The 12,978-nt window shown below is 54.7% G+C and overlaps 1 protein-coding gene across 1 annotated transcript in view; it reads right to left on the reverse strand.

The window, feature by feature from the left end:
* The window catches only part of LOC118794050 (G patch domain-containing protein 8-like), a 48,736-nt gene continuing 35,758 nt past the window's right edge, over positions 1-12,978 (reverse strand). The window contains 4 exon segments of the mRNA XM_036552189.1: positions 1-3,208; positions 3,210-5,984; positions 6,214-6,344; positions 9,603-9,746. Coding sequence (XP_036408082.1) covers positions 2,230-3,208; positions 3,210-5,984; positions 6,214-6,344; positions 9,603-9,746 — 4,029 coding nt within the window. The 3' untranslated portion in view covers positions 1-2,229.

Here is a 12,978-nt window from a genome sequence, read left to right on the forward strand (position 1 = left end):
TTAACAGCAATATAACCACCTGTCACGTTGTTTAACAGGGGTAAAAGGGGTGTTGACAACCACTGTTCAGGTATACCTTTTACTGTAAGGTATAATAACATGGTACAGTTAGACCTTCAGTGCATGGGAGACTAGCAGGGGGAGTCCTCTGACAGCAGGTCTCCTCAAGGGCTCACTAAATAACAGGAGTACACACCACTGACTATTGCCTTTTCTCGCAAGTGGGAAACTGTGTATTTTAAGTCTGAAAACACAAGAAATTCCTGGAAAACATATACTTAGGTGTGTCTGGGGTCCCCTGCTGGCATTAGCTGGCACTGTTCCGTTGATGCTTCACCGGTTATGATGACACAGATCAAAAATCAATTTCTTAAAGTAAATATTGCTCGTTTTATAACAAGCTGAAACAGAGTTACCAGTCAGTGGGAAACATGTCTAGCCAGTAATATGGGCCAGACCCTCTCTATTATGTATGTTTCTGTCCCGGGGCTGAGGTGTAACCTGCTGCTAGTGTAGTCTTTCTCTTCTGTCCTTCCAAGGGGTAAAGTCTGTCTCTGTCTACAGGTGTGACACTGGTGCATCACAGAAGGCACATTGCTTTAGTTAAGCTCAGCAGAAGGCTGGTTGCAACAATAAAAGGCCGATGGATCTCAACACCTTTTATTCACCAATGTACCACGTTAAATTTTTTTTTAAAAAAGCAAATCACATTCTTACCATTTACAGGATACACTTCATGTTCAAAAACTTTCTTTTCATTTCATTAATTCAGAGTGAATTGTTGAAATACAGTGACTTTGGAAAATGTACATGCCAAGTATTTTGTTTTACTTCAGCGTTTTCATGATTTTTGTGAGTTCAAATTCATTCAGGACCTACAAACCCCTACAAGTTTACAAGTCAGTTAAACTACAGCAACCCTTTTTTACATTGAACTAAATATTAGAGGAAAACAAAACACCGTCTCTTCAAAGAGCAGTTTGGAAAATAAATTAAATACAAAGGAAATAAAAAATAAAATTATTGCAGTATACTACAATCATGGCATTGTTACATGCTACAAAAGCAGCATATTAATGCAAATATTTCAGTGCAATTCATTAGAATGTTCCACATTGACAGGGAGCATGGCCTCTGACCCAAACTGTTATTATCTGTGTTTTCATGTATGTTCACTGTACAGAGCATCAGTGGTGTGCAGTGCTGGGGTCTCTGTTGCCCAGTGGTGTGGTGAATCACACAAAGAGGGCCCTTGTTAGTCTATTAAAATGTACAACATGTACAATTCACTGTGTGAGGTTTCATAAATGAGTTAGGAGTCACAGGCTAAGCCCATTTTAGGTTGTTAATTCATGTGATTATGACTGGTTAAATCTAAGTTAGGAAGTCTGGTTATTCCTTAGCAACAGATTTGGGGCAAAAGGGTATACTGGTTTATGATGCAAGTTTTCACAAGGACCATTGGGCTATTAAACCCCTGGCTTAATTTCTTATAAAGGAATGGATGTCCGATCATGTCATGTAAAATACAAGTGGATGTGAGTTTTGTGTTTAAGCGGTGAGTATACTAAAGAATATTGTTGACAGCACACTAACATTTTCACAGGCATGGTTTCGGTACAGAGAACTGTCTGGTTTGATTTTATTTTTACTTTCCAAGTCAGGGCCGCTATCATTTCAGGACTCCCCCTCCTGCTAAAACATATAGCAGATCCTGCTTATGGCTTCAGCCACTGCATCTCTTTGGCTGCATGAAACAAATAAGAATTCAACGATAACATTAATAGCAATATTAACAAACTTAAGAAAAATACTCCAGTGGTTTTTCTGGCTTCCCACGACTTCAGACCCTGCCAAGAATCCAGAGGAGGCCACGGACTGGGGCGGAGACCAGGAAATTTCAGAAGCCCGCAGAACGCCTCTGTCCTTCGCTCTGTCAGGAAACACCTCATCAGACAGAGACCCCCGGCTGCAGTAGCTGACCTCCCCACCACTCTACCCTCTCTCGCAGTAAGCAGTCCGGTCCCGATGACTGTTCTGAAACGCTGCCATTGAAAGAGTACCAGCTGTTGTCTGTTACGCTGCCTCTCGAGCGGACAGCTGTCTTGGGCAGCTCCGACTGGATGTTTTTTCAGAATGGGAGGAGACAGGGGCAGGGCGCAGGAGTGGGGCCCGGTGAGGAAGGGGCCCTGCAGCCTCTTCTCGAGACACGCCTTTAGCGGGCCGGCCTCAGGAGCCGTGGCTGGGGGGGTGCTGGAGGTCCTGCCCTGAGAAGATGGGGTGCAGGAGGGGGTGGAGCTGCAGGGCGGCGGCGGCGGCGGCTGAGGCGGGGCGCGGGGCGAAAAGCGTGGGGTACAGGGCGGCATGAGGGACGTGGTGCAGGGCCAGCGGGGCATGGTGGAGGGCGGAGGCGGGGATGATGTGGATGGGCTGGCCCGAGAGGAAGGCGGTGTGGTGGGCGGGGATGAGCCCCGTGTGGCCCAACGAGTGGCCCAGCGAGTGGCCCAGGGAGGGCCCCAGCGGGGACAGAGAGATGGGGGTGAGGTGGGGCTGGGGGATGTGGTGCACCTGGGCCAGCTGGTGCGGGTGCGGGTGGTGCGCGTGTGGGTGGATGCCCATGGCCGCGGCGGTGGCGGCGTGGTGCTGGAGGATGGCATGCTGCACGGTGGTGATGGAGGTGGCCGAGGCGGAGACCGCCGGCTGCTGGATGTGGATTGGCTGCAGCGCCGGGGGAGGCGGGGCCGGGGCGAGGTTGGCGGCCGCTGCCGCTGCAGCTGCGGCCGCCGCGGCGGGGAAGGTCTTGACCTGCTTGGCCAGGAGCTGCTGCTGGATGTGCTGCTGGGCGGCCTGCTGCAGCTTGCTGTACTTCTCCATCTCCTCCGGGGTGAAGGTGATTGGCTGGCTCTCCAGCGGGGCCAGATCCTCCTCCTCCGCCTCCATGCCCATCTCCTCCTCTTCCAAACCGTGAGGGGGGTAGCCCGGGTACGGGTGCAGGGCCTGCTGCTGCTGCTGCTGCTGCATGCCCTGCATGAGGGGCTCCAGCATGAGGTTGGGTGCCTCCTGCCCGGGCTCGGCCCGGTACGGCTGCACCAGCACCCCGGGCTCCTGTTTGAAAAGCTGCGTCTCCAGCAGGGGCTGTGTCTCCGGGGCAGGGTGCTGCGCCTCCTCGGGGGCCGCCGCGCTCTCCACGCTCTCCTCCACCTGCTGCGGCGGAGGGGGGGGGAGGGGGAGGAGGCGGGGGGAACTCCCGGATGGGCTCCACCAGGATCACCTCCCCCCCGGCCTCCGTGCTCTCACCCTCGGCCGCCGTCTTCTCCGACTCCTCCGGCTGGTGTGGGGGCAGCAGGGGGGGCTTCTTGCCCGCCGGGAGCTTGCCAAACAGGGGCAGCATGGCCTTGTTCCCCAGCGCCGGGGGCAGCTTGGGCCCAAAGTAGCCCTGAGGAGGGTCCTTGAGCTTGATGCCGGGCTTGGTCCCGGTGGCGGGGTCGTCCGAGCCGCGGCGGGACTGGACCTTCTCCAGGAGCTGGCGGGCTGTCAGGTAGTTCTTCTGCTCGCCGGCGCCCCCTCTAGATCCCGCCATCCCGGCGGGCCGCTGCAGGGCAGAGGTGCTGGCGGCGTGCGCGGCGGTGCGGGGCGGGTCCTTGCGGGGCGGGGCATGGGAGGAGGAGGATCGCGGGGACTGCGAGCGGTAGATGCGGGAGCGGTTGAAGTCACGGCCGCGGGATGAGCTGCCCCGGCGGCTGACCCGCCGGCCGCCGCGGCGGCGGGAGGAGGAGGACGGGGAGCCCTTGGCAGAGCTGGAGGAGCGGCTGGCCGAGCTGCGGCTGCGGCTGTAGCTGCTGCGCCTCCAGGAGCGCGGGCTGCCGCTGCGGCTGCCGCTGCTGCTGCTCCCGGAGCTGCGTGAGCTGCTGCGGCGCCGCCCCCCCCGCCGGCCCCCCCGCCGCCGGCCGCGACTGCGTGAGCGGCTCGACTCCTCCGTGGAGGAGGACGAGGAGTAGCGCCGGCGGTGGGACCTCCGCCGGCCGCCGCGCCGCTCGTACTCGGACTCGGAGGAGCGCTTGGAGCGCCGGCTCCGGCCCCGCCCGCTGTAGTCGCTGTAGCTGTCCGAGTAGCTGCGGCTACGGCGGCTGTAGGCGCTGCTGGCCGCCGAGGAGCGCTCAGAGCTGCTGGAGTAGGACCGTCCGCGGGCCCGGTGCGGGGAGCGGCTGCCGGAGCGGGCCGAGTCCTCGCTATGCCGGCCGCCGCGCGGCTGCCGGGGCGTGGAGCGGCGGCGGCGCCGGCGGCCGGAGCGCTGGGAGGAGGAGCCGCCGTCGTCCTCGCTCTCGCTGCTGGGCTGCTCGCTGCTGCGCCCGCCCCCGCTGGCAGGGCTCTTCTGCGCGGCGCCGGCGGGGGCTGTGCCGGGCAGGGTCGCAGCGGCGCCGGGGTCCGGCTTGTGCCGCTTGGTGCCGTTGCGCTCCTCAGAGGGGTTCGCGCTGTCAGCGTCCTTCCCCGCCGCCCCTGCTTCGGCTCCCGGCTTCTGCGGCTCTTCCCTCAAAGGCCGCTTCCTCTTCCCAGGTTCCGTGCTCTCCGCCGCCCCCGATGCCTGCACCGCTACATGCTCCTTCTCCTTCTCCCTCTCCTCCCCTCCGTCCTCCTCCCCGGAGGCTTTGCTCTTGTTTTTCTTCCGTTTGTGTTTCTTCTTCTTCTTGGCCTTGCCTCCCGGGACTTCCCCCTCCGCCTCGCCCTCCGCCGCTCCCTTCTCTGTCTCCTTGCGCTTGGAGAGCTTGCCGGACTTTTTGTGCTTCTTCTTCTTTTTCTTCTTCTTGCCGCCGTTGTTGTTCTGCAGCTTCTCCTCCTCTTTCGGCTCCTCAGCGCCCTCTTCCTTCGAGGAGGGGCCGTCCTTCTTGTCTGGCCGGGGCTCCGGGGCCTCCGTCCCGCCGCTGGTTGCCGGGGCCTCCGGTTTGGCCGCCTCCGTCCCCTCCTTTCCCCGCCGGCCAGCGCAGGGCCCTTTGTTGCGGGAGCGCTTGAAGTCAAAGTAGAGCGGGTTGCAGCTGTAGGACAGGGAGGGCTGGGCGCTGGTGAACTCCAGCAGCTCCGAGGGCCACTGCAGGGTGGTGCTCTCGTCCTTGCTGAGGACGGGGAAGAAGGGCCCGGTCGGGAGGCGGGGGCCCGGCTCGGCCGCCCCCTGGCTGCAGTCCGTGGGCGCTCTTTCGGAGGGAGCGTCGGATTCGGGGGCAGCTTCCGCCCCTTCTTCCGTCTTCACCGTGGGCGCGGTGGGGGCGGGCTCCGTCACCGGCGGTTTCTGGCTCTTGCCGGTCTCTTTTTCCGGGTTGATGTCCGCAGCTTTCGGCTGCTTCTGCTGGGGGTCGGAGGCGGACGCACCCTTCTCCTCCTCCTCTTCCTCGTGGCTCCCGCTCTGGTCCGACGCCTTCATGAACAGCAGGAACTGGAAGTTGGGCTTGACGCGGCAGTGGGCAGGCGGCACGTAATGGTAGTACTGGGGCTCCTGCCCCGAGGCCCCCTCCTCCTTCTTCATCATCATCTTCAGCCTGGAGAGGGTGGAGGCCAGGGACCCGCCCTCGTCTGCCTGGGGCTGCTGCTGCTCCTCCTCACCCCCAGCGTTCGTGCCCTCCGCGCTAGCGCCCGCGGGATCCTCCCCGGCCTTCTCCTCCTCCTGTCCCTCCTCGCCCTGCACTTCCTCCCCCTGGTCGGCGAACACGGCAGCCGCCGTCTCCAGCTTCACGGGGGCCTTCTTGGCAAAGGAGAAGGACACGCTGACCTTGGGCATCAGGGCCGCCGCAGGGGTTGGGGAGGAGCTGTTCTTGCCCAGCGTGAAGCCCACCGCCGATGCCTGCTGGGGCGACGCGGCCTTGTCCTCCCCCGACGACCCCTCCGACGCGCAGTCCGCCATGGGCGTGCCCTCTAGGTTGGCGGCGCCTTCATCGTTGTTTTCTCCATCCACTGCTACAGTAGTAGGTTTAAACATGGGACCGCTGCCAGGAGCACTGCAAGACAAGGCAGAGACCTTTAAGCAGCGGAGACAGAGAGTAACCAGATTAATGTTCTCTTGTTAGTGCAGACAAATCTGGGGACATTAAGAAGCGAAGGACATTAAATATGTTAACCAGTTTTGCATGGCATTGCAAGACAAGTAAGAGGAATGACGTGGTCGGTGTGTAATTGTTTTGGAGCTGCAGGGCAGCCTCCTGCCTGCAGAGGGCGGCGTTTCCTCACCGGTTCGGCTGCTTCCTCTGCTCTGCCAGCTCGTGCAGCCGCCGCAGCATCTTCTCCTGCTTCCTCTCATCCCTGCGTGAGCGCGACGACACGTTCCGCGCAAACTCCCGCTGCTTCAGCTCCTTCAGCCGCTGCGTCACCGACGGGGCGGGGAGGGGGAGGGGGAAGGCGGAGGGGGAAGGCGAAGGGGGTTGGGGGGGGATCAGAGCGGATAGCGAGGGACGGGGAGAGGTGAGGGACAGCAGAGGAAAAAAAACAATCATGAAAGGGTTAGACGCAAGTCGCTTCGAGACGTCCCAGACGATCCTTTCCACAACTGGGGTGATGCATTCGCCAGAACACCTGCCCCAGCAGACCTCCGGCCTACTTTACAGAAAGCCACATTTTTGCCCCATATGCGAACAAGGACAGCACAGCACAGACACACACCAGTAATCAAATTTAAAAATCCAAACAATGTGACTGGGATCACTTCCTTTCAACTTTTTAAAAATTTATTGATTATCAATCGTCACATTATCACCATAATATCTGACAGATGATCACAGTCAAAAAATGCACGCGGAAGCTCATGTTATCTATATTAGGGAGGTCTGGGGGGCAAGCAGGCATATGAGTAGGCATTCACAGGAGGGGAAAACCAGTCTTTTGGGACAAGAACCGGAGACGACAACCCCCCCCCAGAAAATCAATACAAAAAGTGCCCCTGATCCAGTCCCCCGCCCTCCCTCTCTGGCCCCAAAGCCACAGCACTGTTACCACCACATCACCACAGAGGGGTCAGACACAGTGCCTTACCTGCGTCCCAGCGCCTCTCCCGAGGGGGCCACGCCCACTCTTTGCTTTGGTGGTTTCAGAAAACAGGGGTTACTGGGGGTTTTTCTTTCCCGCTGCGTGGGTGCGTGTGCGTGCGGGAGTCTGACTGCGAAGTGTGCGTGTGTGCGCGTGGTGTGCCGTTTCACATGAATGATGTTCACTGGCACCAACAAGCAGCAAGTTTGTACAAGGTAACAACAGCCACAGCTCAAGTCTACTGCACTCTGGTACGAGGTGCGCTTCTACTGCGGAGGGCCAGGATGAGGGAGTGTGGGGCAGGGGGGAGACTTAAGTATGGAGGACAGAGAAGCGATGGGGTTAGGCAACGCCAACACAAAGGAGGAAGGGGGGGAGGGGGGTGAGAGCCAATGGGGAAGGGTAGGGTTCGGGGTACCAATGCAGTGTCCTGGCTGGCAGAGGGATGCCAGTAAGTTTGATCATACTCTCACCATTCGCCGAAAAATGGTCAGATCACTGCTGTACTGAATTTTCACAGGCCGGTAACGCCCAACGTCTGGTTGCATGGAAGACTTACTCTTGAGTGAAATGCATCTACGCCATTCGGTCATAGGACTGGGTGACTTGAATTTGCATTGCTTTTGAGACCCTCTTGCCTGTGCACCAATGGATGGATCAAATGAGAAGCAGTGAACTCAGCCAATTGGGACAGCAGTGAACTCAGCCAGTTGGGACAGCAGTGAGCTCAGCCAGTTGGGACAGCAGTGAACTCAGCCAGTTGGGACAGCAGTGAGCTCAGCCAATCTGAATAGGGTACTCCATGTTTCCATCCTCTGCCATGTTGGACATTGCCTTGAGAATGAAAAACCATCAGAACAAGTGAAAGAAATGTGGGGGGCAGGGGGGTGAAGTGGGAGGAACAGGGTGTGCGGGGGGGGGGGGGGGGGGGGGGCAGACAGTCAGTAGAACAGCAGACAAGCGAGTAGAGAGAGACTCACGCGGGAGGTCTGGATGCCCACTTTTATAGAGGGGTTTGCTGGCAATACATCGGCTGAAAAAATGTTAAACAATCGCAGAACAAAAAACGAAAAGAAAAAAAAAATAAACAGAAAGGAAGATGTAAAAAATCCGGAAATAGGCACTCTTCTGTTTAAAGTAAAAGAAGAAATCAAGCATCACACAGCAAGCAGTCTCTACACATGGGGACTCAGCGCAAGACTGAATGGGCAGGGGGGGTGGGGGGGGGGGGAGGGAAGGCGGTTGCACAGAAAGGGCCATCACAGGGTAACCATACAAAACCCTGCAGTCATTTGTACCCCTTCCTGCAGCTGAGAGGGCAGCGCCGGAGAGACCCCTGAGCTCTGCACACAGATGCAAAATCAGAGCGCCTGTGCGTTTTGATCGGTGCGGGAGCCTGGCGTTTCTCCTGCGGACGCGCCCAAACGTAACCTGACGGCGCGAGTGGGCGAGCTTAAGGTGTGTGTGAACCTCTGAACAGCGGTCTGCTTGGTGGGGTGCGCGGGGACCCACGAGAGATTACGCTGCACTTTCCTTAAACTTTGTCAGGGGACTGCGCCAGCAGGGCCACATTGTGCCAAACCTAGCGACTAAAAACGCTGATGCGTATTCAAAGCAGATGTCTCTTTCTTCAGGGCTTTAAACATTGCAGGAGTAATGGCCAGATGAGTGAGAAATATTGATTTTTGCGCTTTCAACAGCAGCCAGCAGTGGGGAAACCGGCTCCAGCTTCCAGCAGGTAATCAGTGTGCTCTGGGTTTTGATTCAGTTAATTCTCCTGTGACAAAATTTAAGCAAACCGCTGGAAGATTCCATTCAAATGTACATGAAAGTGCCTTTGTGCTGTCAACTGCAGTGGATGTCATGGAATAGATTCACCGTAGCAGGCCGAGAGTACAGCGTTTTATTCTGCTTTGTGTGTGATGATGTCACTAACATTTGCAGTGCATTATGTTCAGCGTGTGTGATGATGAAAGTAACATATACAGTGACTTATGCTGTGTGTGTGTGATGCCACTAACATGTACAGTGAATTACGCTGCATGTGTGTGTGCTGATGTCACAGAGCAGCAGCCAGAGGGAATCCCTGTAAAAACGGGCACAGCAAGCTGCTTGCTGACACCTGGTGGTACCATGCATGGCTGAACGTTACAGCCCCCAGCACACGGGACTGTACTGTCACAGGAAGGAGTAGCCAGCGAGCCAGCACCGCACCGAGCTATGACGCGTGCAGCTCTCCGTGTGATGCTTTCTACTACAGATGCCATAACTCAAAGAGATGAGGACGACTCACAAAGACACAATGCGCCATTCAAACGTTTTTCTGCCTCTACACCGCCCCCCCAAGTCAAAGCGTCTGAAGCGATGCAAAAGAAATGACACGCGGGGGGGGGGAGGGGGGGGAAACACACAGCCGAAGCATTACGAGTCAGTTCTGGGCGGGCGGGGCTGGAGGTGAGAGGTTTCATGACGGGGGGCCCGGGGGAGGCCCGTGAGAGGGAAGCCGAGGCGTGTGACTGGCGAGCGCGACGAGGAGAGGGAAGTGCCGGGGGGGAGGGGGGGGTTGGTGCGGGAGGGGGAGGGGCCTCCTGTCCTACCTGCTTGTGCGCATGGTCGTAGGAGTTGATGTGGTTGTCGAACTCCTGGTGTTTCTGGTACTGCTTATCGCACAGCTCGCAGTAGAAGTTGGCCCTCAGGTCCTCCAGAGCTTTGGCGATGGCCTTCTCTTTTTCCGCGTAATCCTGAGAAACCACACACACACACACACACACAGGGGGAGTAACGTCAGCATCACATGATCAGAGGCGCCAGAATGAAAACAAAACCCCACTGGATGTGGCAGTAAAATTATATGGGGTTATTATATAGGACATTGTAAGAGGATGACCTAAGAATGAACTGGTATTTCTGAACAGCAGAGGGCGACCTCAGAAGAAACTGATATTTTAAATAGCAGAAGTGCAAGAAGGTGAATGAACTGATATTGTAACAGGGTGACCTTAAGACTGAACTGTATAAACTACAAACATCAGTGGAAAGATGCTAGGCCATGGCGTATGTGTTGTATGCTAGTCATTACATAAGAAGAAGTGTGAAAAGCTGAAACTGCATGGTACCTCCCCTGCGTGGGATGACATTTACAAGTACGCAACCCAGAATAGATTAGGTCATGTCTCTGGCCTTTTGTAATGGCAAGCTTAGTGTAATGGTGAAATTAGTTGGGCCGAATGGCCTGTTCTTGTCATAATATGTTCTTATGTTCTTTTGTGCAGAAACTAATAAGAGGAAGTTGAGCTCAGCGCACCGGTTTCAATGTAAGTAAGTGCGCTACATATTCCGTCTGTCCTCTGCACAGGAGAGAGTTGGCAAACACTATGCTTGCATATGTGTTGACTTTCCTAAAGAGTGCAAGAATAAAGCTTTACTCTCCTGAACCAGCCCGAAGGCTCCACACGAGTTAATCTTTGACACTGGAGACCTGTCGGATAACCACTTTTTGACCATCAAATGTTCTCAGGGACATGGTGGAAATTATGCATCATGGTGTTGGGCCATGAGCACATTTCTGTAACAGCGGTTGCTGATATGGGGGAAGGGGGGGGGCCTAACGCAAAAAGACTTTGATGGAACGTTTATTGACCGAGCGTCGGTCCTGCCCCCACACCGCCACAGGCTTGCTCCGGGAGAGAGAGACCATTAACAGCAATGAGGCAACATTAGCATTCAGCTGGAGATCCTCCCTTCACCCCCACGCAGGCTTTTAAAGAAATGTGGGAGGCCTGTTGTGTTAGCTTCACCGGAATGAAATGTGACAGCCCTCCCTCTCCACGAGATTGGATTGTGGGGCTGGAATATCAATCATCGAGCGAAAGGGCACCTACTGGACTCAGACCCATACCCCCCCCCCCACCGTACCCCGCCCGGCGAGCGTATGAGTCACTCTGTATGTTTTCTGGGATAAACTCAGTTTCACTGCCCACAGATTAGGACCGGGCTCACTGCACAGCCATGGTCCAGGGTCCATCCCCTTACAGCCCGTCAGCCTGTCACACGGTTTAACAGAGCAAAGGTACCGCTCCTCACACCCCTCACGCGCCCCGTGAGAGCACCCCGTCCCGGAAAACGCAGGCCCCGAGGAAGAGGCCGAGGAGACGAGGCGGACTCCAGCTCCCGTACAAAACACCACAGTGCCGCTAACGGGGATTAATAGATGCAAGGCGGCGAAACAGAGGCGGCTTTGTGGCTCTCCGGCCTCCAGCAGCGCTGCCGAACGCCAGCGGAATCTTAACGAGGACGCGCCATGCGTCACCATAACAGCGAGGGCACAGAGACCACAAAAACAGGCTTCTGTTATCTGACATTATGTGAAGTTCAGGAAATTTAAGAAATTTAATAGAGGCAAATCCGTCAGCACTTCTTAATGAAAGTTTTAATTAATCAGCAATGCCCACATCTTTAGCTCAGGCTATATCATTGACTTGTGATGGAACTGCAAGTGGGTGAAGTAAGCCTCCAGTTGTATTTGACAATGACCAAAAATAAACCACATTCGTGCACCCACGGCAGCGAGACTTAGTGAGTCAAAAACTACAGTCCTGCCAGCTACCCAGCCAACGTATTTGCTTATGTGCTCTGTGCTTAACCCAATTTCCTTTTTTCTGTTTGTCTGGCCTGAGAATATCCGCCCATTGTACCCTGCATGTTTGTGCCTTTCTCTCACTCCGTGTCTGAAGATGTCTGGGAAATGAACTGCGAACACCTAGAGACTGGCAGTAAATTATACAAAAGGGAAATCATACCCTTACACTCTCATACTGTTGAGATTAACTTTAAACACGTGAGACAACAGTTGGCTAAATGATTCGTATACTAAATGATTCATATACTCATTCATAAACTAAGACTTTCACCCATGCTAGCTGTATAAAACATAACGCTTCACAGTGAAGAACAATCTGAAGCAGTACGTGCTGCTTGCGAGTATTTGCCTAGTGAGAGCTGGTGTGTGTAGATGGAGCCAAGGACAGTATTCTCTGTACACAGCAGATGGACCAGATTGTGTGGAAAATCTGTTGCTTTGATTGTCTTTTGCATCAGACTCAGCCACGGACTGTTGCAATTGTTCGTGAGTCTCTTGTCAGTTTCTGATGTTTAAGGCTGCCTAAATGTTCAGTGCAATCTGATTTTGAGTTTATTTTCACCTCACAAGGCACGCAGCACAAAAAGTACAGACTTTTTGACTGTGAAAGTCAACAATGTGCCACAGTGTTCACTGCATTCTTCCTGCGAGAACTTTATTTCCCAACTTATTGCCTTCCCAACACATCACTTCTGCTAGCTACTTTGCCAAAATAAACCAATGAACAAGAACATTACTAGAAATCATATTTATCACGTCTGGCCTGAACAAATGTGCCCGTTTTTATGACCGTAAGTAGCTCACATTACTTCAGTGCACACCTCACTGCGTGTTCCCAATGAAACATTAACAACATGCAAGTGTCATTTCACAATGTTCACTGCAGCTACATTTTGTTCTTCAATGATGGGAAAATTTCCCTGTATTATGAAATCGACCATTACCGAAATCAAAAATCCAGTCTTACGCCGAAATGACCTCTGTTGAGCTGCATCTTTTTGTTCAGTTATATTGCTGCAGTGTAGCAGAGTGGTAAGGAGCAATGCTTGTAACCAAAGGTTTCTGGTTTGATTCCCCACCGGCACACTGCCGTTGTACCCTTGGGCAAAGTACTTAACCCACAGCTGCATCAGTCAAATATCCAGCAGTATATGGATAACATGGGAAAATAAAACTGTAACCTGTGTAAGTCACTGTGGACAAAACCATCCACTAAATGACTGTTAAGTAATGTAATGTACTATATAATGATGGATTCTGTCAGTCACACACTCTGTTAGTGATGACCATCACTGCAGAATCTGCAGGAGCGCATAGCTACCTGCTCCGCGGCT

The sequence above is a fragment of the Megalops cyprinoides genome, chromosome 19 (genome assembly GCF_013368585.1).
Source record: "Megalops cyprinoides isolate fMegCyp1 chromosome 19, fMegCyp1.pri, whole genome shotgun sequence".
Classification (NCBI taxonomy): Eukaryota; Metazoa; Chordata; class Actinopteri; order Elopiformes; family Megalopidae; genus Megalops; species Megalops cyprinoides.